The following is a 23,316-nucleotide window of genomic DNA, read 5'->3' on the forward strand; positions in this document are numbered from 1 at the left end:
GTGAAATGGTAAGATTGAAACTACGAAGATCAATCGAAAGGACTTTTAATGCAGGTAAACTACAACTAATGTTTTCCACACGCCCAATGATCACGCCGACATTGAAAGATAAATTGCCTAGACTAGCCACTTCTTTCTGTATCTATCAATTCAACTGCTCCTGTGGAGCAAGTTATATAGGCAGATGTTCTAGGAATTTGTATACTCGGGCTCGTGAACACCTTCCAGTGTGGTTAAGCAAAGGTGTAGTCAGAACGGTTAACAGCTCTGTTTTAGCCCATTTAGTTCAGACGGGACATAGAGCCGACATTGAGCAATCTTTCACAGTAATATATCGTGTAAATAGCAGTCTACCTAATTCTGTCAGACAGAGAATCCTGCAGACGGCTGAGGCAATTGCTATTCGGATCAAAAAGCCAGAGCTCTGCATCCAAAAGAAATATGTACAGCCACTCCTTTTACCCTGGCCAACTTCAGGGTCAACTTGTTAATAATCAATTTTGTAATAAGGTGACATTAATTTGATTAATGTTCATTTCTATATCTTAAACTTAGTTTATCTACACATCTTATCAGTCATTATTCTTATTCTTATTATTATCTTTATTATTATTATTATCACACCTGCTAACCTTTTATAGAAATTTATTTATCATCCACCCCCTATCTACTATATCTGACCTAATTTATATAATTCTACATATTACGTAATTTCCGATTTGTAATCCCATTTTTGTAGCTCTCACCCCCATGTCAACTATATATATTCTGATAATTTATCTTACGATTTTAATTCACCTATAAACTGATTCAAGTTAACACTTCATATTAGTCATCCCAAAAACATTAACGATTCGATCTTATTTTATATGACAAACAATCCTTGATTCACATATTACAGTTTCTTAAATTGATGTACTCTGCCTTAAACTTGGCCAATCTTCTTTTATGGATTATTAATTTATAATTGTAGAACCTGATGAGAAATTATTGAAAAGAATATTCTTCGTTCATATAATTGTTTTAATTACGTTTGTGTTGATGTTGTATATAATGAGAGTATGAGTCATTCTAACATAATTTCTCACCTGGTACCTTCCGTATACGTGATGTCCAATTTTTGTGAAACTGTTCTTACAAATCTTACAGAGTATTCCTATAACTTATGTATGAAATAACTCTTTTTAATCATATTTTTAAACCATGTGTTTTCTTTTGTTTATAAGGCCCTATATTTCTGTTTATATCTCTTTTTTCAGGGTTTGTCTCCTTCTAGTCCACTGCCCCGTAAATGTCGTCATTCATCTGGAAGTGATTCTGTAGTCGGAGCTATTACAACGAGATCTAAATAAAGTTATTGCGTTGTTAATGTCATTTTGTATCTAAAGTATTAAAGTTATTGTAAAATATAATATTATTTCGTAGCTGGTTTTATTGTCTATTCGTGTTTTAATCTTACAGTTACGTGAACACTTTATATGTTTCATCTTCTAGAATTTATGAATGCCTTTTAAGCTTAAAGCCATATCCAATTTCGATGTGACAAAAGATGAACGCGATGGAAAGGTGAGTATTTTTCTTCCTTGTTAACTAACCTAACTTCATTTGTATACGTTGCACTTAATGGATTAAGAGAAGTAAATAAGAATTTGGGTAACCGATATTTAGTTACATACTCCTCGTGGAACATAGTCTGCCTATCAGGATTCTCCAACCAACTCTATCCTGGGCTCCCCTTTCAAGTTGTTTTCAATCGCTGTTCGTTCCTTTAATGTTGGGCTCTGATTCCCGATGTAATGTGTTCCTTAGGTCTCCTCTTTTCCGTTTCCCTTCATAATTCCAAGTTAGCGCTTGCCTCGTGATACAGTTTGGTGATTTTCGTATTGTATACCCTGTTCACCTCTAACGTCTTTTCTTAATTTTCTCTTCAGTTGGAAGTTGATTTGTTCTCTCCCACAGTAGGTTGTTGCTGATGGTATCTCGTCAACGGACATTCAGTATCTTGTGTAGACAATTGTTTATAAATACTTGTACCATTTCGATGATGCTTGTAGTAGTTCCCAAGTTTCGACTACGTACAATAGAACTGTCATGATGTTCTCATTGAAGATCATGAGTTTGATTTTGTTCGATAGTTGTTTTGAGTTCTATATGTTCTTCGATTATAGGAATGGTGTCCTTGCTTTGTTGATCCATACCTTTATGTCTGCATCAGATCTTCCTTGTTTATCTATGATGGTATCTAGGTACGTGAAAGATTCCACATTTCACAGAGCTTTTCCATCAAGTGTGGTTGGGTTGGTGCTCACTGTGTTGCATTTCAGGATCTTGCTTCGTACCTTATGTATGTTGAGGCCTACTGATGCACAGACCGATGCTGTACTGTCTCTTTCCATCTGCATTTTTTCATGTGAATAGGATAGAAGAGCTAGGTCATCTACGAAGTCTGAATCGTCGATTTGTATGTAACCTGTCCATTTTATTCCGTGTCGAAGGAGTTTCCATAAGGTTCTCCTATCCACATTATCGAATGCCTTATCATAGTCAAGGAAGTTGATGTATAACGATGAGTTCTACTCAACTAATTGTTCAACGATGTAGTGTTTTTTATAATCGGTAGATAACTGTATTATTGTATTTCTATATTCTATTCATTGTAAGCTTACATGGTACCTATTACCTTTCGTTATACTTTTAACTATTGCTTAGTCACTGCCAAATAATTATGCACTGTTTGCTCTCAGCCACATATACTTTATTTTGATTATCAGTAGCTCATTCGTAAAATTATTTCTCAATTTCACAAGGTTCGCGATGTATGTGATCATGCTGTTTGGAGCCTTTCTTCATGTAAACCAGGTCATGGTATCGACCAATTGCTGAGTGAATCTACTGATACATTTTGGCAATCAGATGGCCCACAACCACATTGTGTTAATATCCAATTTCCCCGAAAAATGATTCTTTCAAAATTATGTTTATACACTGATTATAAAGTTGATGAAAGTTATACACCTAGTAGGTCAGTGTTTAATTAGTATTATTATTATTTATTTGAACACAAAAATATTGGTGCAAGGAAGCATCAGATAAATATGCGCCACACAAATCTCATTTGATTTGTGTGAGGGCTATGATACTGCCCAGGTGCCCAAGCCGAAGCAGGTAGTTTCCTTAGGTGGCCACACCCGGAGCCTTTGACCTAAAAGTCTCATCACAAGGCAGTGGAGCATCGTGAGGAGATCCAGTTCCATGGTAGCCGGCGACCAACGATTGCTTCGGGATACTGGGACCCATGTGCACCATTGGTTTGGAATCAGGGTTTTCCAACTCCCCTAGGTGGACTCGCCGTGTCCACCAACCCGGTTACAGCGCCGGACATTTGCTTTTCGTCCTCTCAATTTCGTAAACAACACCCGTGGCACGAGAAGGCAGTGAGTAGGACTTCCCTGGCAGAGGCTTTATACGCGTGGCCATGTGGGAGCATTTGGAGAGGGAGAGCGGACTTTCCCCACTCTCGGCCGTACCAGGGCATTTGGGGGCGGTCAGTGTTTAAAGTAAAATATGATCTCACACAGTCTTTTTTTGTGAATGTACGTGTTCATAATATTAGTTGTGAGCATTATAATTCATAACAATAAATAATTTAGTGAATGTAGTAGATATTTTCTATACGTCACCAAAATTATCAGAGAAATCTAAAGATAAAAATAAATGTTTGAGCCTATATCATACTCAAATGCCTTCTTAACAATTTATCAGGGGATTAATTGGCTACCGGATTTTGTGCATGCAATAACACTAGATGAATTATATTCTGTCTCAACAGTTTGTAAACAATGTATTCAACCAGGACTTTAGATTACTTACATACAGATATCAATATCTGGGTATTTAGAAATCTTCAGATAGATATATCTACATGTCAATTTAGGTTGTTCGTATTAACTCTAGCTCGGCTTTGGGGTGATAGACTATAATTAGTTTGTCAGAACCCTGGTGGAAACTAAAACCGTGATGCATTAGATATTCGATTCAGCTAGCAAACTATGAATAAAAGGGAACATACATGTCTTATATTCTTCTCAGAAGGGGTTTTTGTGGAGATTTAGTATTTTCATAGTTGAAAGCGAGAGTCAATTGAAGCTAGACCGCCATGGAAAACCTGGAAGCACTGGACGGCCATTTCGTCCTATTGTGGGACTCCTCAGCAGTGCGCATCTACGACCTCGCTTCGCGAGATTCGAACCCAGGATCTACCAGTCTCGCGCCAGATCACTTAGCCGATGGTGTTTATGTGTAATTCCAACCAATCCACGAAGTTGAGCAATCGTTCACCAATTGTCTTCAGTGAGTTCCTATCTCACAACAGACGTAGTTTGAACTCCACTGGTCACTGCTTCTCACTAGAACTCCTGGATTTACCTGTCGAAGGCAGTCACTAGTGAGCATATGATCATTATTCTATCAGAGCTCAGGACGTTTGTTCCGCTTGAGGTAGCTTTTGTCAACGTAGCATTACTTCGATCTTGATATCTTCCTTACCATAGTCAATATGTGGTGTATGCCATTTATTTCTGTCGACGTAAGAAGTATGTATGCCGTCAGTTGTTTATCGTCAAACTTTATGCTACGTTTTTACATTTATCTTATTGTTACTCTTGATAAGATATAATAATGAATCTTACTATTACAAACTACATTGTCGATTTTTTAATTTTGTTTTTCAGGTTGGCCATACGAGTTGGGAATACTATACACGATCTTATCGAACTTCTAGAGGTCGAACTACAGGAACCTACTGGGTGGTCAGTGATTCCACTAAACTGGCCTGATGGATCTCCGTTACGGACCTTCCTTTTACAGATTGCCATTTCAGCTAACCATCAGAATGGTCGCGACACACATCTGCGTGCCATCCGACTTCACAGTCCTGTGGAGTGTCGTGGCTTAGACACTTTAGCGCCTTTTGTGAGTCGCGAAGGTCGTGCTTTTATGACTATTCGTTAGTTTTTACTGTTTCTTCTATCGCTTACTTATAATTAAGTTATGTTGTCAACTGCACTTCAAATCATTTGTAATCATAGGTTATTAGTTATACCTAGTTACTTTGGTTAATTTTGTGGTTTCGGCTGTCATATTTGTGCACTTCACTGTATTGGTTTACAGTAGATTATTTGTTGAATATCTTATATTTGATGAAGATTTAACCACATTGGTTTATAACTATTTAACCATTATGGTCAAGTAATTAAATAATTTCTTCCACCTTTCATTTCTAAAAGTTCAATTTTTTAATCTTCGTCTCATTTAACAGTATATGACAAATATCACCCAGCACTTTCACGCCGAAATTATCTCATATGTGCGTAGAATTAAGAGTATATTAATTTCATCTACGAAACTGGGTCTTTTATTAGTTAATGAGTTGATCTTTCTTTGATGCATTGTACAGGTTTTGGAACTTTCTCCTTTTTGTTTTTTCTCTTATGAAAAAACAGGCTCATTCCCAACACTCCTTTCGAGTCTTAAGTTAGCCGTTAGTTACCTTTTATCCAGAGATCTTTCGTTAGAAGTATTGGGTATCACATATAACAAAGACCATCCCTTGGGAATAATTCGCTACCAGCTGTTATGACTTGTGACCTGTCAATTATCACGCCATAAGTTCGCCAATCAGAACACGATTTATACAATCTTAGTACTGTGTCAAACCAATGACGTGTTGACCCGTACGAGAGGTCCTTATTAAACTAGACTTTAAGTTATCTTACATGAACGAAAACAGTTAAGATGCAATTCAAGTGATTTTGATAAAGTGTCAACGACACACGTACACGTTACACAGATTGACTGAACAACTAACATTCACTACAAAGTGAGGAATGACGGTTTCGAAGATAATCCAATAACACGTAACACGTGTACAAGTACCCTCAAACCAACTCATCCTCCATACCATATTCATAATTTAGATCTGTGTAAATCCGTTGCAGTCTGACTGATTTATAGGATAAGATGTCTCACTAATGCTACATCCTATCAATCCTATGGAATTCATGAATACACAGGTTAATCTAACAGTCGGATCCGTTTGATGAGCCAACGTACTTAAACGATATATTACCAACCAAACACAATCTGGTTGGTCTATCATACACCATTTTGTCAAACAAGTGTTTGAATATGTAAATTCTGTTATGACTTTTGTCCTGTTAATTATCACGTGACAAAATCGCCGATCCGAACACCGACTTACATGACCCTGTTCTTTTGCTAAACCAATGACACGTCAAAACAGCACTAGCAGACTTCTGTCAACTCTGAACTCCTATTGGTCCTTCTCGCCCAGCACTGTCCGTTGAGTACAGAAAGCGATCTCAGCCTCCACGGTATGAACAATATATTTCAGACACACAAAGTTTATGTACAGGCAAACCAGACCACATCATACTATGAATTAAAAAATGACAATTATGCAGAATCAAGTTGAGAAGTGGTTGTAATTGTGAGAGACTGTAACTGATGAATTGGGGAATATCTTAAGAATAGTAAATCGTACGACATTAGTCAATATGTCTGTTATAACTTGTGGACGCCCAGTTAATGTATAACGTGGTAAGACCGCCAATCAGAGAGTAGCGAATTATCGATCGGACCAGTGACACACGAAACCCGTACGAGCAGTCTAGAGTACTATCGGTCCTGCTTCTGCCTAGCCCAGCCAGTTAAGTCCAGAACAACTTCTGCGGTATGAATCATTATATTTCAAACATACTGTGTTTATATACCAATCAAACTGACCACATCGTAACATAAAATAGAAAATAACACTTATACAAGATTTGGCCGAATGTGGGAGGCAGCAATTAATAGAATAGGGATAAATCAAGAATGGTAAATCGTATAATAACAGTTTAAAGGTCAAAACAAAGCTTATAATAAGGGGGACACGAACATGAATAATTTAGTTATCTAGCAATTATACGACAAAAATTATATGCATAATATTGGTACATAAATGGATCCCTAAGTTACCATTCACTATTGTTATCGGGATATAACAATGTCAAATGATAGCTTATGACAAAAGAAATACAAGTTATACAGTAAAGATATTTGTGTAATAACAGTCTATAAATAGTTCCTGGAAGTTACCTATACACTGTTTTTTTGTATATAGCATTACCCTGTCTTTTCTCCTTAATAAACACGTAACCAATACAAAATTCGTTCAGAAAAAATGATGCCTAGCGTCCTTGAATGAGGACAGAAATAAGTAAATAGAAGACAATGATGGTTCAGTCGAGCGAATTTTGACGATACTTAGAAGTTATATGACCACGTTCCATGAGTTGTGTACATTTGGGGGCTGATTTACTTAGTGATCTTATTATTGGTAAGAGAGAAAGGAATAAATCATAAACAAGACATCAGACGAAACAATACTTTTGGTCGATAAAACATCACTTAGACACAAGGCTTATTAATAACAAAACTTAAGAGTTCCAGGACTGCGTAACTTCAGATTTAAATGCTGTTTGAAATGTAGTTACTGATTTCCAGGAGTTGTCTAGGCTTGTGTTATTAACAATCATCATAATGTGGTTTTAGCCATGGTTGACGAGAAGTGTACTCGACACTGTTCCAATCAATGTTGTATCTGAATCGATTGGTAAACTTTTACACAGTATTATATGGTTTAGACACAAAAAATGCGTCAGTATATAAGAGCCACTTAGTTCTCGAATGTATGTTCATTGGAGCAGTCATGGCAAAGGTAGATCCTGCCATTTCCGTTCTCGAATGCTGTCATGTAACATCAGTTAGGTAGTTAAAATAAGGAAAAGAATGTCCTTGTGAAGGTTGTATCAGGTCTTTTTATGATTTTGATCCACATTTCTCCTCTATTCAGTGAATTGTCACTAAGGTTTGAATTTGAGACCCCGAACTGATTTCGTGGCTCGACGTTGTATACGTTCCAGAGTGACCTTATCCTTTTGGAGGGAGGGAGGAAATACTATGTTTCCGTACTCTAAGTGGGGACGAATAAAACTGTTGAAGATTATGTGGAAGGTTCTACCGTCAAACTGGCCAAAAATGCGCTTCAATGTTAACAGTGCAAGGTTTGCTTGAGAGGCGTTTTTGTCACAGTTCGCATACAATTTCAGGTCGTGGGGTACCAACACTCCTAAATCTTTTTCAACTTGGGAAACTTCTAGAGGTGAGTTACCTAAGTTATAACTATAGTCTGCAACATGTCTCAGATGGACTACCTTGCACTTTGAAGTGTTGAAGGTAAGTCCGTTGTCGTCTGCCCAACTTTGAAGTCGAGTCAGATCCTCCTGCAGAACTAGTATATCATTGTGAGTACGTATCTCTCTCCAAAGTTTCACATCATCAGCAAAAAGCAATAAATCAGATGAAACTTGTTGAGGAAGATCGTTAATATAAATCAAGAAGAGAAGAGGTCCTAGTATTGAACCCTGGGGGACCCCACTAGGACATTCCATAGCCTGAGAGAGAGTGAAGTTAACCCTGACCTTAAAATGTCGGTTTTCTAGGTATGAAGTGATCCAGTCAATTAAAGGGGGTTTTATACCCAATCGTCCAAGCTTCTTGATAAGACATGCATGGTTGACCCTATCAAAAGCTTTTGAGAAGTCCAGGTAAATGACGTCAACCTTCCCCTTGCGATCAAGGATGGTTGTCCATTTATCCACCGCAGTCAGCAGGTTGGTCGTACAAGAATGACCTTTTCTGAAACCATGCTGTTGAGGCGAGAAGAACTTTGAGGATGATAAGTGTTCTAGTATGCCGTCGAATACTAGGGATTCCATAATTTTTGAAGGTATGGAGAGAAGGGCCACTGGTCGGTAGCTTGAGGGTTCACTGCGTCGACCTCCTTTGAAAATTGGTGTGATGTGGGCCAGCTTCCATATTTCCGGTAGTTTGCCTCTGCTTAGTGAGTGTGCAAACATCACGCTAAGTGGTGTCGCCAGGATTGAAGCTGCTTCCCTCAATACGGCGGAATGAACCATGTCCGGACCAGGAGAAGTGTCTTTTTTTAGGTTCTGCAGTTTACGGAGCACCAAGTCAGCACTCAGGTCCACTTCGGAAAGTCCTGTACAGGTGCAGGTGAAGCTTTCGTCAGTATGGTTGATGTGGGTCAGTTGGAATGTCCGGGAGTAATGTTCAGCCAAAAGGTTAGCGGCATCACTGTCGTTGTTGGTCGGGCCATTAGGACCAAGCAGTTGGGAAACTCCAGTTTTGCCTTGTCGAAGAGAAGCTGCATAACTGAACAAGCTTTTCGGATTGGAGACGAATCTATCGATAAGCTTGGTCTGGAACTGAAGCCTGTCTTCTCTTATTGCCTTTGTGCATGTGTTCCTCATATGTTTGTATTGCCTGTACGCGCCGTTGTTATCCGTTCGTTTATATTCAGCCCAACAGTGCCTTTTGCGGCTTAGCAAACGACGAGTGCGGTTCTTGATGATTGCAGGTTGCTTGTAGCTTTTTGGGACCATTTTAGGAACTGAATGCTCAGTAGCACATAAGATCGTGTGCAGTAAAAAATCCCAATGAGCATCCACTTCAATTTCAGGGCGAACATTCCAATCCACCTGTTGAAGATAGTCCTGTAAAGCTAACACATTCAACCGTTTGAAGTTCCAGCGCTTGTTGCTAGTAGGATATCGTAGCTCCGTCTTGCTGACAAAGCTGAATGATAAGACGGCGTGATCACTTTTGCCCAGGGGAGCCAGGATTGAGAGGTCGTCAACTAGGAATTCTTCGTTTGTGAATACCCAGTCTAAGCGTGACGGCGTCTGACTGTTTCTCCAACGGGTTGCCGACTTCACATTTTCAAATAATCCCAGGTCGCCGATAAGGTTGAAGAACAGAGCTTCAGTAGAGTTGGCACCACCAATGTATGTATGTTCCACGAAGTTGATTCTAGGGAGATTGAAATCCCCTAGAATCAGGATATGAGAGAATCCAAGACGCGTAGAGCGAGTTAATCCTTCCAGCAGACGTTTGTCATATTCGATGTCGGCAGTGGGCTTCCTGTAAACGACCCCAACTAGGCACCTCGAGGTGGTAGATAATCTTACTGAGCACCATACTGACTCGTCAAGATTGTGAAACTCTTGATTGTGAAGTTGGTGCGCATCCAGGCATGACCGTACGTATAGTGCTACCCCACCCCCCATTCCTGTTTTTCTGTCGTTGCGAAATAAAGACATCCCAGTTATTGCTAACTCTTGGTCCGTAAACTGAGACGTTATCCAAGTTTCGGATATTCCTATCAGATGGGCATCATTAGCGTTGCTAAGTTCACGTAGCTCATCCATTTTGTTTGGCAAGCTCGCGGCGTTCGTGTATAGGCAGTTTATGCTTTCAATTTGGAACGCGTGAGCCTCTTCTTGTTTGTCTATATGAGCCGTGTGTGAGTGGACAGGTAGCCTACCTATACGATGTTTACCGAGTTGGTAGTCCCTGTCCTTTACACGTTTTTTTTATTATCAAGACAGTCCACGAGTGGAATTGTCAGCTCCAGCTTTCGTTTGTGCTTGATCCTGCTGTCGTGGGGCCTATCCGGATGCATATGGATGCCAGTTGGCAACCGACGTCTATTGGCACGAAATGCTTCCAGAGTTGCAGCCGCCATGTGGGAGGAGGGGAAGGTTATCTTCAGCAGCCGGGGCCTAGAGTCTCCGTCTCTCTTGGCCAGTCTCATTACCTGTTGGGTCAATATGTTCTTGAGTTTTAAGGAATGCTTGATGAATTTCCATTCCCGAATATCAGAGTTTGCTTGAGCTGGGTCCGTATTTTCCGGCACACCTTGCACAATGATATTTCGTCCACGGAAGAACGCCTCACGAGATTCCTTAGGGATGTTCCGGATGAGATTTCGTTCAGAATACGGTATGTCGGGCAGTATTCTTACGTTCCCATCGGACCTCAGTAAGTGACTGGCTAGCAGGACGTCCTCTACGTCGGAGGCATTCTTAAGTGTAACACGAAGCAGCCTCGGGTGGTTTAGGTGGTTAGAGTCCTTCCCCCGAGTGAGCCGTGTGACGGTCAAAGGCTCTGTTCTAGGGAGTTCCAGCCTCTTGATTAATTCTCCCCAGAGCATCCTGTCGTTTTTGTCCTGCAAACTGAGAGGAAGGTCGGGGTTGTCAATAAGGTTCATGATTATGACAGAGTCGTCACGAACCGCAATTGATTTCCCAGGTTTTCCAAGGCGTCTAGGTTTGGTATCTTGTTGTTTGGATGTCGAGGCGCGTTTTCGATTCCTGGGCTCAGTGATGACCGGGAGGACAGTCTTGGGTGTAGACTGTGCGGCCAAAGCATCAATTGATTTACGCACGATACTTGGGACGTTCAGTTTCGGAGGGGACGCTTGGGCTTTATTACTCCTGTTAACGTGAGTCCATCCACCTACAGGATTTTTAGGAACCACTCTCATTCAAGGACCGTTCCCCGGGGGACCCAAGTTTACTGAGGGAGTCGATGACAGTCGATGTTAGGATGGTGCTGAGTTTCAACACATCATCACTCGTGCTGTTAACAGCACCGTCGATATCCGACCTGTCAGTATCCTTTTTCTTAATTGCCCTATGCGTTCCAGCTTTGTTACCCGTCATGATGATATCATTTACCGAATTCTTAGACAACTTATCTCTCAGACCTGTCAGTAAAGTAATGATAGTACCCAACATAACTACCGTATCGGTGTTGCAGGTAACACATACCCACCTACGATCAGACTTGCTGAGTCTGCTATAGGCTGCTGCTGTTAGATCTGTACATGCTTCATGGAACCAACCTTTACAGTTGTCACATTGCATGCCAGATGTAACGGCAAAACGGCAACCAGGTCTCTTGCATGAATTTTTCATGGCTAGTGATTTAGACTGTCTTAAAAATATAAGCAGTAAATTTAGGACCGATAAAAAAAACACACAGTAAACAAAAACTATCAAAAATGTATAAAAACAGTTAACGATAAGCTAAAGCTAGCCTTTACGTGAAAACTATAAAAAAACCGATAGTGAGCTGAGGCAAAACCACAGTTCACTATTAATTTGAGTGAAACACAAAAAAGAAGTAATCTACCGAACGTATAGCTCAGAATAGATTCTTTGGATTGGATATGATACTTTTGTTGCGTAAGAACACAGCAAAAGTTTGAGAAATGTAAATCACGTTAGGACTAAACTTCCCGTTCGAATAGCGCGCGTATTTATTGTACCTACCGTAACTAATATCTATTCCTTTATGTTATATACTCTCCTTAGAGCAACAATAGTACATTCATATGATGGGGGGATGAATCCCTTTGGGCGCTAACTACGATGCCGGACTTAGAAGTTAGTTATTGGTCACACCATTCCCGTCTAACTAGAGTAGCTCCCCCAATCACTCGACAGGGATCATCAACGTTGATGATCTACACTATAATATGCACGTAGGTCCGTTACGTTTGACGATATTTGTAACCACGATGCTGCAAAAAAAGAAAGATGTTTTAAGTCAGTGCAAATCTTACTGCATACAATCATTAACAAAATACGTAAAGTTAGCGCAAGTTGGAATGGACTTCAGTGGTGTTGTGCAAAAGTAGTTTTTCAGGTTATCAAAACTTCGGGGCTTTCTGTATGCATACAGCTGCGCTAATATCTGATAACTTGTAATTTAACGTTTCTAACGAAAATTTCCTTTAAAACGGTCCTTCCTAAAGTCGAAACTTTCTTTTGACCCGAGGTTTGAGCATTGAATAACATTCGATGGTCAACCCTAATGCTGACAAGATAATACGGAAAATGTCAAAAATAAGGAAGTAAATATAAATTTTCTACTGAAAAACGAGTTCCTACCTATCTGTTAAGGGATCGCGCCGGATATTTATTCAGAAATTAGGCTGCGAAGAGGATTCAAGCTTTGGAACCGTCATATTCTTTCGTTGGGATTCTTCTCATGTTATTCAGAAACCAGTTTGATGATCTGGAAGAGAATGAACGGTGGTGTTGAGATTCATATTTTCATAAAACATCTATTGCTGTTTTTCGGAAGTTTAGAGTACTTTACAATGACATCGCTTACAGCAATCGACGATAGACAGGGCGAACACAGAATGTCTACGAATATATTTCTGTATTTATCTAATTGAAATGTTTACTGAATAAAGAGCAAAAACTACAAAACTTCTGTGTCAAAATTAAATTAAAATTTGTGAACATTCATTTTCAGTTTGGAAAGGACTGGAGGCTTAATCTCCTGTGTTAGTCCTGGCAATGATGGTCTCTCAGCTGATCCAACTTTCTTTTGAAAGAGTCGACGAATGGAGGCTCAACCACGTACTGAGGTAATGAATTCCATTCGTTGATGATGCGGTGGGAAATTCGACATTCAGCTGACAGGTAATTCGTTCTGGACTTGTGAACATTTTTGAAGTGTCCTCGTGAATTTCATTCGCACTTCCTCGTGAATTTCCTGTTTTGGAAGACAAGAAAAATGAGGGCATGTCAGGTGCAAATTTGTCATTAAGCAATTTGAAAACTGTAATCAAGTCGCCTCTGACTCTTCTATATGACAGCGGGAATAGGTTTAGCTTGGTCAGTCTAGTACCATACAGGAGCTTCACTATTCCGGGAATCAGCCTAGTTGTTGTTCTCTGAACCCTTTCCAAGAGCTCATTGTCTTCTTTTAGGCAGGAGCTAGCCGCTTGTATGCAGTACTCAAGTTTAGGACGCACGAAAACTGTATACAAAGTCAAAAAAGTTTCAGCGTCGATATGACTAGAACCCCTACATGTGGACCATAATGTTCTAAAACCTTTGGCGGAATAGCGCGGCAGTGTGCAGCAGTCTTTAAGTCTTGAGTAACAATGACTCCCAAGTCATTGTGTGTCTCAACAATAGGTAGCTCAATGTTATTCATCGTGTATGTATCTGTACCTTGATGACGAATATGCATCACAATACACTTGGAAGTGTTTATCGGCAATTGCCAGGTTTGGGACCATTCACATAATCTCTCCAGGTCATTTTGAAGTTCTAAGCTATCTCCCTTGCTTTGTATCGCTCTCCATATCTTGAAATCGTCAGCATAGAGTAAGACCGATGACGATAGTAGATGAGGGAGGTCATTTACGTACAGAAGGAATAACACTGGCCTCAAAACTGTACCCTGGGGACTCCACTAAACACAGTTTCCCAGCTAGACAACTTGGAGTTCACCCTTACTCTTTGTTGACGCCCAACTAGGAAGTCTTTTATCCACATCAACAGATTGCCTTCAATCCCGACATTCCCTAGCTTATATAACAGCCGGTCATTAGGAACTTTGTCGAAAGCTTTGCTGAAATCGATGTAAGCTACGTCTATAGGTAACTTTTGGTCCTTAAGAGCGCACCAGCTTTCACGAGCGACTAATAAGTTTGTGAGACAAGAGTAACCCGTTCTAAAACCATGCTGCTTTTCGGAGAGGATCCGGTTTTCATCGAGATACTTAAACAGCTCCTTCCGAATAATCTTTTCTAAGATTTTAACAACCACACTAGTTAGGCTAATTGGTCGGTAATTCTCAGGCTTATGTTTTGTACCTGTTTTGAAGACTGGACTTACTATGGCGTTCTTCCAGTCTTTTGGTAGACGACCCTGAGTTACGGATAGATTAAAACATACACTTAAAGGGTTCGCAACAAAGTAAGCTAATTCCTTTAGTAACCTAGGATGCAGTTCATCGGGTCCAGTGGATTTACCTATGTCAAGCTTAACTAGCAGACCAAAGACATCGAGTTCTTTAATGGTTACGCTGTCCAGTGCTTGTGTGGGGGATTTTCATGGACTGGTGAGAAGGGTGTTTCTATAGTGTATACATCGCTAAAGTATTTAGAGAATACTTGAGCTTTGTCAAAGTCGTCCTCCACTAGTGATGAGGCAGTACTGTCTCCCCATAGTGAAGGAACATTTCTTCTTTTTGTCCTTTGGTTTATATACGAATACAAGCGTTTAGGGCATTCTATGGATTCCCTAACGATTTTCTCTTCGTACAGCTTTCTGCACTCACGGAGGGTTGAGGCACAGGTATTTCGAGCCTTTTGATACTGAGATTTTGCCTCGTCAGTCCCCAGTAACCTAAATCTGTCCCACATTTTCCTTCTTTTACGGAGAAGGATGCGAACCTCCCTACTGAACCACGGTGGTGAGTTTCTCGGCCCCTTAGGTGTAGTCCAAGGGATGTGGGGGGCGGTAACTTTTAAGTATAAATTTCGGAATACGTCCCAAGCCGTTTCGATCGATGACTCTGGGTCTATTGTCCAATCTACTGACGATGCCGAGTGCATGATGCCTTGTATGTTTGCTTTCCAGACGTTAGGTCTGGATTGAGCTGAGGCGTGCTAGTGATCGACTGTTATATGGAAGTCAAAGGTTAAAACTGCATGTTTACTTTTACCTAGGATTGGCATGTAATCCAGGTTCGCAATGTCACACTCATAGTTAGCCATTATAAGATTTAATAAGGATGATCCAGAGCCCGGGTCGTACCTAGTGGCTTCTTTCACATGCTAAACTAGGGCACATGTGATAACCGCATCAACTAGTTTATGCTCGAATGAATTATCTGACGATCAAGTTCGCAGATTTTACAGATTAGACATCGACCACTTTGTGACCAAGAGTCGAAACTGCTTAGGAGGACCTCATTTACCTCACAGCTTGGACTGAAATAGACTAAATAAATCAGCAGCTATTGTACCTTACATTTCAAGTGGCAACTAACTAACTCACACGTCTCACTGTCATGGGATACACTGTCAATAATGGTGAATGGGAAAGCATCATCTTATAAGATCAAGAATAATGAATAAAATATGATTCGATATCTTATTCCTCCCAATGAATATACCGAAAAATAACTGCATTTATTTCTTTTTGTAGGCATCGCGCATTTTTTAATTTATATTTCTCTAGGTCAAGGTTGGGGCGGGTATAATATTTATTTCTGTTTGAACTGTCCCCGTGTAAAATAAAGCGTGTCAAGGTTAGAGACAGGTTTAATATTTGCGTCTGTCTTTTGTTCGTAAAGTTCTAGTCACTCGTTAAAATTTTGTTTCTGTTTGAACCGTCGTGTAAATTAAAGCGTGTGTTTTAATACTAAGTTTCAACGATGATTATTTCATATCCACGCTTTAATGTTATTTCATTGGTTTTCTTAACTAAATTGTCAGTCATCAAATCAGTTCTCATCAGTTCGTAGACCTATCGGTTTTATTTCGCCGCTAAGTTCATTTTGGGAATAAGTCTGATCTCGGTTCGTTGTGAAAACCGTAATTTTATACATATTAATTTATCTTAGTACGTATGATGAGATTATGCTTTCTGGACGATCTTCGAGCGACGCCAAAGTGACCTTGAGGTTATCCATTTAGTCACTTGGGCTAAATTCGAATTTTAAAGCAGTTTAGTGATTAGGGATCATGATGCACAGTTGATGGTTAGGGTTAGGAATCATATTTACAGTTTTTCATCACAGACTGACATCAGCGCCAAAATCAAAGACCTGTTATCCCAAAAGTGATCGGTTATAGTCTCGCCGTGCTCTAGAGAACCTCTTGCTGGTTGACACTTGATATCCTGTAGTGCAAGTATACCTACGTACTAAAATACATAACGAAGCTGTCTTATATTGTTACTCTTTGTTTCTTACTATTATCGGTATACTTTTGTCCTTAATTTTACGGCGTCTTTATCTGCTCTGTGATTTTCACAATGCAGCGTATACCATTATTTCATCTTGTTTGCTTTTGGTGATGCTATTTGCAGAGCCTTTTGAATAAAACTGGTGAAAATGTGTTTGCAGCTGGTTTTATGTCTGATCCTGCTCTCTACCTTTTGTTTATAATCACCCTTTGTGCTTGCTAAGATTTTCCGTTTATAGTTAAAGAAGAATTATTGATTCGTGTTCGTCAAAGGAAACGTATGAATTCTGTCGTTTCACCTTTTTTACTGCTTGTTTCATCGCTAGGTCGATGTTTCCTGTTTAATCACATTCCAACCAGCTTCCATGAACAGTAGATAATAAAGATGCACCATGCTGTACTTCGTCTAATTGCATTTGTTAATTTATTTAAATATCTAATTAGTTTTGGTTTGATGTTTAACAGTAATTAGGTTTAAACCCGTTATTACAATAGTAAGTCGTTTGACTCGTTTTAATCTGTGGAGGCTGTTCTCCTGCCCAAATCCAGCTTGTACATGAAAGTGTTTTCTGATAGGGCTGGTACCTCGTTTAAATAGGAGGTTCCTGTCATTGACCATCCAATGAAATATACGCTATCCGTTTCTGAATTTATTCGATAACGGTTTTTGAACCTTTTTTTGACGGCTTCTGAGGTGATTAGCCATAGGAAAAGCAAAAAAACACTAGGTTGTTAATATAAGCTCATTTCGCGTCCTGCTGTCAGTATTGTTAGTACGTTCATGATTTCTAGTACCTTGATTATAAATATTTAGCTTCTAGCTTGTATAAGTTTGCAGAAGCCAATTCATAATGTGACATCAGTTTATGTTGTCAGTGACTTGGTTTGAACTGTGTGGTTAGGTGCAAAGTATTTGTTTGGGGTCCGTGTGATGATCGTGATCATACACTTATAAGTACCTTTTCATCCCTTCCGGAACGGTATTCTCAGTATTCAGTCATCCTCATAACTACTAAGTCATTTCAGTTATCTTGTTTTCTATTATATGAATTTCATCTCGCTGTTCTGATGTGTAATGGACATTTAAACTAACTCACATTTGTACCAGTCTCTCTATGGCACTTAACCTTTTTTCACATGTTTATTGTTTTTAGAAAGATTTGAAATTCGAAAACTCAAGGAAATGTTCATTAAAATCGCTATTAAGTGATTTTACTAGAACACTTCTCTGTAATGAATTCGAAATGCTCTAGGTAGTACGATTGATGCTGATTTATTGTTCCATAGACATGAACAAATGCTAAATATTATAAATGGAGAGAACGTAAATATTGAAGAACTTAAAAGATTGTCTATTGATGGTTGTCCAGATTCTAATGGGATCCGTTCAAAAGTTTGGAAGGTAAGGTACTCCTTTACATTTTTCAGTTTCTTTTAAATTATCTTCCCTATAATGTTGACAAACGACAAGAACGGATTACTTTTAACAGAAGGCAATATGAAGGTTATATAAAAGAATTCGTATTTGAGTCTTGTATGGCAGATGCTATGCCTGCTGATCATGTAAGTGTATTCATTTAGTATTATTGTTACTTCTCTAGCCATTAAATTTGGAACCAGATGGAAATTGGATCACGTTTTTTCGCGATAATGAAATTTTACTTCAGATTAATAAAGACTGTCAGAGACTATGTCCAGATTTCGATTTTTTTCGTCGTCCCACAGAGTATTCTTGTCTGTCATTATTTGGAAAGGAAGTACCTGTTGGGGTATTACGGAGAAGAGGGGAAACCTCTGCACTTCAGGTAAATGGTCCTAAAAAGTTTCCTTAGTATTTTCTAAGCAGATGTTATACTTACAAACTACGTGCTCTGTGTTACCAAATTTGCATTGTACTTCGTTGGTACTTGTTTGAAACCTCATCAACTGAGTATTACTTCGTGTAGTAATGCTAAGACATGATTTATTTCAAGGGTTTCCCTGGAATCGATTCATTATAAGACAATGTATAATTGTGACAATGCACATTTTAAGCACCAGCAATTTATTCAACGGCATATATCGTAAAAGAAGTTTTGTAGTGGTTATAATATATATTAGAAATAGATGCCAAGACATGTTTTGCGAATATTTGGTCAATATAGCTTTTGAATGTCGGAAAGTGAAATTGTCTTCGTAAGATGTAGTTACGCAGACTGACTAATTGTTGAACAGTTAAACGGGGTCTATTGAAGTGAAACTAACATTGAGAAGATTTATTGGCAAGTATATATATCATTATCAGTATAGGGTTGTGGAGATTGTTAACTTTCGTTGAGATCATGAACCGATCAATGTTAGACTCTTGTGTCAGAAGGCTAATTGTTTTTATTAGCTTGGTTGATTGAAAATTTTCTATATGTTACTAAACATCATTTTTTGTTGTGTTTAATTCAAAGATACTTCATATTACAGTTAGCATCATCTGAACAACCGTTATCAGAAGCCATTGAGTAACTATCATTGTCACATTCTACTCTAATACAGAGTCATGATTATTAAGACTACTAAAGTTGGGCTGTCTACAGTTTTTAGTAGATGTACGTTCGTACGTTAAAACCCGACTTCAGTAATCAATGTATTAAAAGTCAACTAGCTAGTAATCTAACTCAACTTCCTAGCCGCTGTGAATTTATTGAACATATGAAAGAAGGTCTTATACCCCTCAATTTTTGATAGTTGAATAATGTAGACTTTTAGTGAAAGATGTATTTTATAATTGTTTCTTTGGATTGCTTTTGATTGAAAAGTGTTATTGTTACCATTATATGTTTTAAGCGTTCAATTTTACCTGTTTTCTTTTCAGTCCCGTTCATTGAATAAAAATCTTGCTGGTGTTACAAATATGATTCATCTGTCTACTTACGCTCCTTACCAACCAAACCATCGGTTATCTTCTGGTTTAGTAACGCAATCACAAATAAGTAAGATGAACCGTAATAGCGATTGGAATTCGACCTCACCGCATGAGGAACCTCATTGGGAAGTGATTGAAAGAATTCTATATGTATATTACAAAACTCATGTGTCTCAGGGTTATGTTCAAGGAATGAATGAAATTATTGCACCGATATACTATGTTTTCGCCACTGACCCCGATGAATCCTGGAGAAGCAAGTTTAATCTGTGTATTTATATATTTGCTGAAGATTGTTGTTAGAAGTTAGGGGTAGGGTGCGTGGTAGCGATGGCGAATCGGCTGAGGTAGTGAATCTCCATCAACTAAGGTAGTCGAGGCGTCTGGTACTAATTACTAACCACTGTCTACTTCGACGCGTGATGCTGACTGATATAGAATTAGGCTGTGAGAAAGCTAAGGTTAGTCAGTTCAAAACTTGGTATCAATGATTAAATCATCGACAGTGAGATGGAATCATGTTTGTGGGTGCGAAATACCTGATCGATATCGACTAGATTATCGTATCCAATGATTACAGACGTAGTATTACATGGCTCAGGATCACTGTCATTCGCACAGATGCATCCATTCTCTATCTTCTCTCAGATTCTGAATCTCTCAACTAACTACAGCTTTTATTTCAGTAACCCATATTTTCCCCTCAAATCATATATTGTATGCCTAATATTTTTTACTACTTCTGACAATGTTAGTATTTGTACTACTGTGGTGTTTGTCATAACAATTTCATCTCTCTATGATGATGTGGTGCGTCAACTTGAGTCGACGTACATCTTGCCAACCTGTAAAGTCATTCAGATAACTTTTTTGTACTTATTTATGGCAGTGAGTTTAGTAATTATTTCGAGAGGAATCTTCATCAGAATCTTAAAAGAATATCTTAGTGCATCTGGCCATTTTGCTTGTATGGGATTATCAGTCATATGAACAGTCGGAATATAGTTGGTCTTAAGTCGTTAACACACTAGTTATTTTAGAAAAATTTAGATAACAAAGATTTCTAAATTTATTTAGGACCCAAATTTTGTTGATCTTTCAATATATCTTGTAACAAAGCAACGAAGATTTAATTATCTAAATCACACTTTAAGCTTAGATCTAATTTATTCATTAGTAAGCTTTAGGGGATAATACTTTCTGCTCGTGATTAGTTTGTACTAATCTGAGGAGTAGAGGTACGTCTTTACTGACATTTCTTGTAAATTATAGACTAATCTATCGAAAAATACATTGATAATTTATACTCCTGATTTTTACAATTTCTATTCTTGATGTTGCGAAATTCTATTTAATTCTATTACCTTGACTCTTTTCACACAGAATATGCAGAAATGGATACATTTTATTGCTTCAATAACCTTATGACTGAAATTCATCCCAATTTTTTACGAAAGTTAGATGGTAGTCATGAAGCTGGTCTGGGTGAGCATTTACGGTTTTCGATTCATTTCTCCTTCATAAAAGCACCCGACTTAATGTGCTGTTTATTTAAAAAGAATAATTAGTGTTTTGGCCAATATTTTCTCTCATCATACATGATTATTATAATCTTGTGGGTCAGTCACATATTTGGACTGACTAAATAAGTACTGTATGAAATTACCTTGGGTTTAGTCATTGTAGATCACAATAATTAGTTACGTAGTATACCTCAAAGGGGTAGGTCAGGTGAAATAGCTAACCATTAGGCGAATTTTACATATCTATATCATTTTATATACCCTTTAGTTGAGTTACGCATTTATCATACAGGTAGTGAATTACCAATATGTTACTCAAGCCATTCTCGATTCCTGAGTATGTTACAGCTAAAACCATATAAGAATTATGGTAGCCTTTTACTTCAGGTATAATACTGTAAGAGTAATGCCCCTTAATAAGTTAAAATGCTGGTTTATTAGGAGACGTATGTCGAGTTAGAATATTGGCTAAATTTTCGCTATCTACCCATGTCTATTAATGGTTTATTTTAGTTAAACTGATAAAACACAACGTAATACCCGTTGCACTTAGTTATCGACTCAAATAACAACGCTGTACAGTGACAGAAGAAAAAGGATTGGACATTATTATCAACAAAGGAGTATTATGTCGAAATTAGTAGAAAATCAAGTAACGTACGTGAAAAGAAGCCCTATGCTTGTTTTCCAAGATTTAGCCAAGGGTGAAAAGAAGGTTACGTCTACCCTGTTGTCGATAGTTTTTAACCACATTGCTACCAACCGTAGATTTCAGAATAGATCTTTATGCATGTCTGACTACAACAGATAAAAGCTATGTTACTTTTTAAATTCTAAAACTTGTTTTGTTGTTTACTTGCTCAATTTTTCTTAGGTGGGCAAATGAAAATTTTATCGGACTTATTATCTAAATTCGACAATAATCTGTCTAAACACTTTAAAAAAATAGAACTTGTTCCGGAACATTTTGCATTTCGATGGTTAAGTTTATTGTTGGCACGAGAATTCATGCTTCCAGGTTTGTAATTCTGTTGTGTTATTGTTACTAATGTCGCTAATTTTCTAATACGAAGCACTTGAAACTTGTGAGTTTGATACCTCACAGAGTTTTATCAATAGCTTTATCTACTTAACTTATAGGATTTTAGGTTCCCCATAGATTAACACGGATGAAAGTACATTCAATTAAAGCAGTGAATATCTTATATTCACAACTACTAATGAGCAGATTGTAATATGGTAGTTAGAACGCATTTACGCCTGTAAAATACATGAATAGACAAAAAATTTGGTCGCTACCCCCAGAACCTTAAATCTCAATAAGCCACAGAATATCTGAAAACACAAACGTGGCCGTTGACTGCAAATAATTGATATTCAGGCAAAATATCCTACTTTCTACACATTTCCAAGGAATATACAATTACAATGAAAAAGTTAAGATGACAGTTGTTTGTTATGTGTATGCAGATCTGATGTGAGGAAATTCATTGATTATATATCACTGCTGGTTAGGTATTTTTGATGAAATCAGATAATTTAATAGATTATATAAATCAAATATGTCACATCATGCATAAAATGAGGGTAAGAAAAAAATAGATATTTGTGTTATTGTGTTAACCAAACTGTTTGTTTATCGTATATTCAGATAAACCAACTGACTAGGACATGTGAAAGTAATCATTATTGTTCACAAGTAAGAGATGGATTAAATGAAGTAAACTGTAAAGATTTTTGGTCTACTTTTTAATTGTTAGTCGACACGGGACAGCTGATTGTATTCCATCTTGTTGGGGATGTTAAATCCCCAGAACTCTTTTGGTAAATGACTTATTTTTGTAATTTTATTTTGAAAATTTGAATTTCTCTGTTTTCGCGCCAAAAGCGCTCTTTTCACCTTCATGTTGTATTTCCCACTTGGGAAAATCTTAAACGCTATTGGTCCGTTGTATCTTTTAGTATGCTACTTTGTAACGCTTCCAAAGGACAATTTTATTCTGTATGTATACGTCTGATTTCTTCCTGTTTCGATTGCTTGTGCTTCTAGCTGCTTGCGGAATATATCTTCCCCACTTCCAACTTGGACTTCTCACTCTAGTAAGCGGGGCCGGGAAAACGGATTAGAATAGCCTGTTGTGTCACTGTATCTTTGACCTTCGTTCCGTTTACCGAGTAAGGTGAACTCG

General features: G+C 38.2%; 3 protein-coding genes across 3 annotated transcripts in view; all 3 read left to right on the forward strand.

Annotated features, from left to right (window-relative positions):
* The window catches only part of Smp_057140 (hypothetical protein), a gene marked incomplete at both ends in the record, with an annotated part of 13,545 nt that extends 12,193 nt beyond the window's left edge, over positions 1 to 1,352 (forward strand). Inside the window, one exon of the mRNA XM_018794069.1 lies at positions 1,260 to 1,352. Within this exon, the coding sequence (XP_018648518.1) occupies positions 1,260 to 1,352 (93 nt within the window). The remainder of the gene's footprint in view (positions 1 to 1,259) is intronic.
* Positions 1,353 to 1,503: 151 nt separating this feature from the next.
* Positions 1,504 to 18,540, forward strand: Smp_210460 (putative tbc1 domain family member; the record flags this gene model as incomplete). Its single annotated transcript, XM_018794070.1, has 6 exons — positions 1,504 to 1,566; positions 2,808 to 3,022; positions 4,731 to 5,005; positions 17,962 to 18,110; positions 18,137 to 18,271; positions 18,310 to 18,540. The coding sequence occupies 6 exons, from the start codon at positions 1,504 to 1,506 to the stop codon at positions 18,538 to 18,540; spliced, it is 1,068 nt and encodes a 355-aa protein (XP_018648519.1).
* A 1,052-nt stretch (positions 18,541 to 19,592) lies between these two features.
* On the forward strand, positions 19,593 to 22,153 carry Smp_210470 (putative tbc1 domain family member; the record flags this gene model as incomplete). The annotated part of the gene is made up of 3 exons (XM_018794071.1): positions 19,593 to 19,782; positions 20,988 to 21,089; positions 22,002 to 22,153. 3 exons carry the CDS (start codon positions 19,593 to 19,595, stop codon positions 22,151 to 22,153), a joined length of 444 nt encoding a protein of 147 aa, XP_018648520.1.
* Positions 22,154 to 23,316: the final 1,163 nt, after the last annotated feature.

Source organism: Schistosoma mansoni, chromosome 1 (assembly GCF_000237925.1).
Source record: "Schistosoma mansoni strain Puerto Rico chromosome 1, complete genome".
Classification (NCBI taxonomy): domain Eukaryota; kingdom Metazoa; phylum Platyhelminthes; class Trematoda; order Strigeidida; family Schistosomatidae; genus Schistosoma; species Schistosoma mansoni.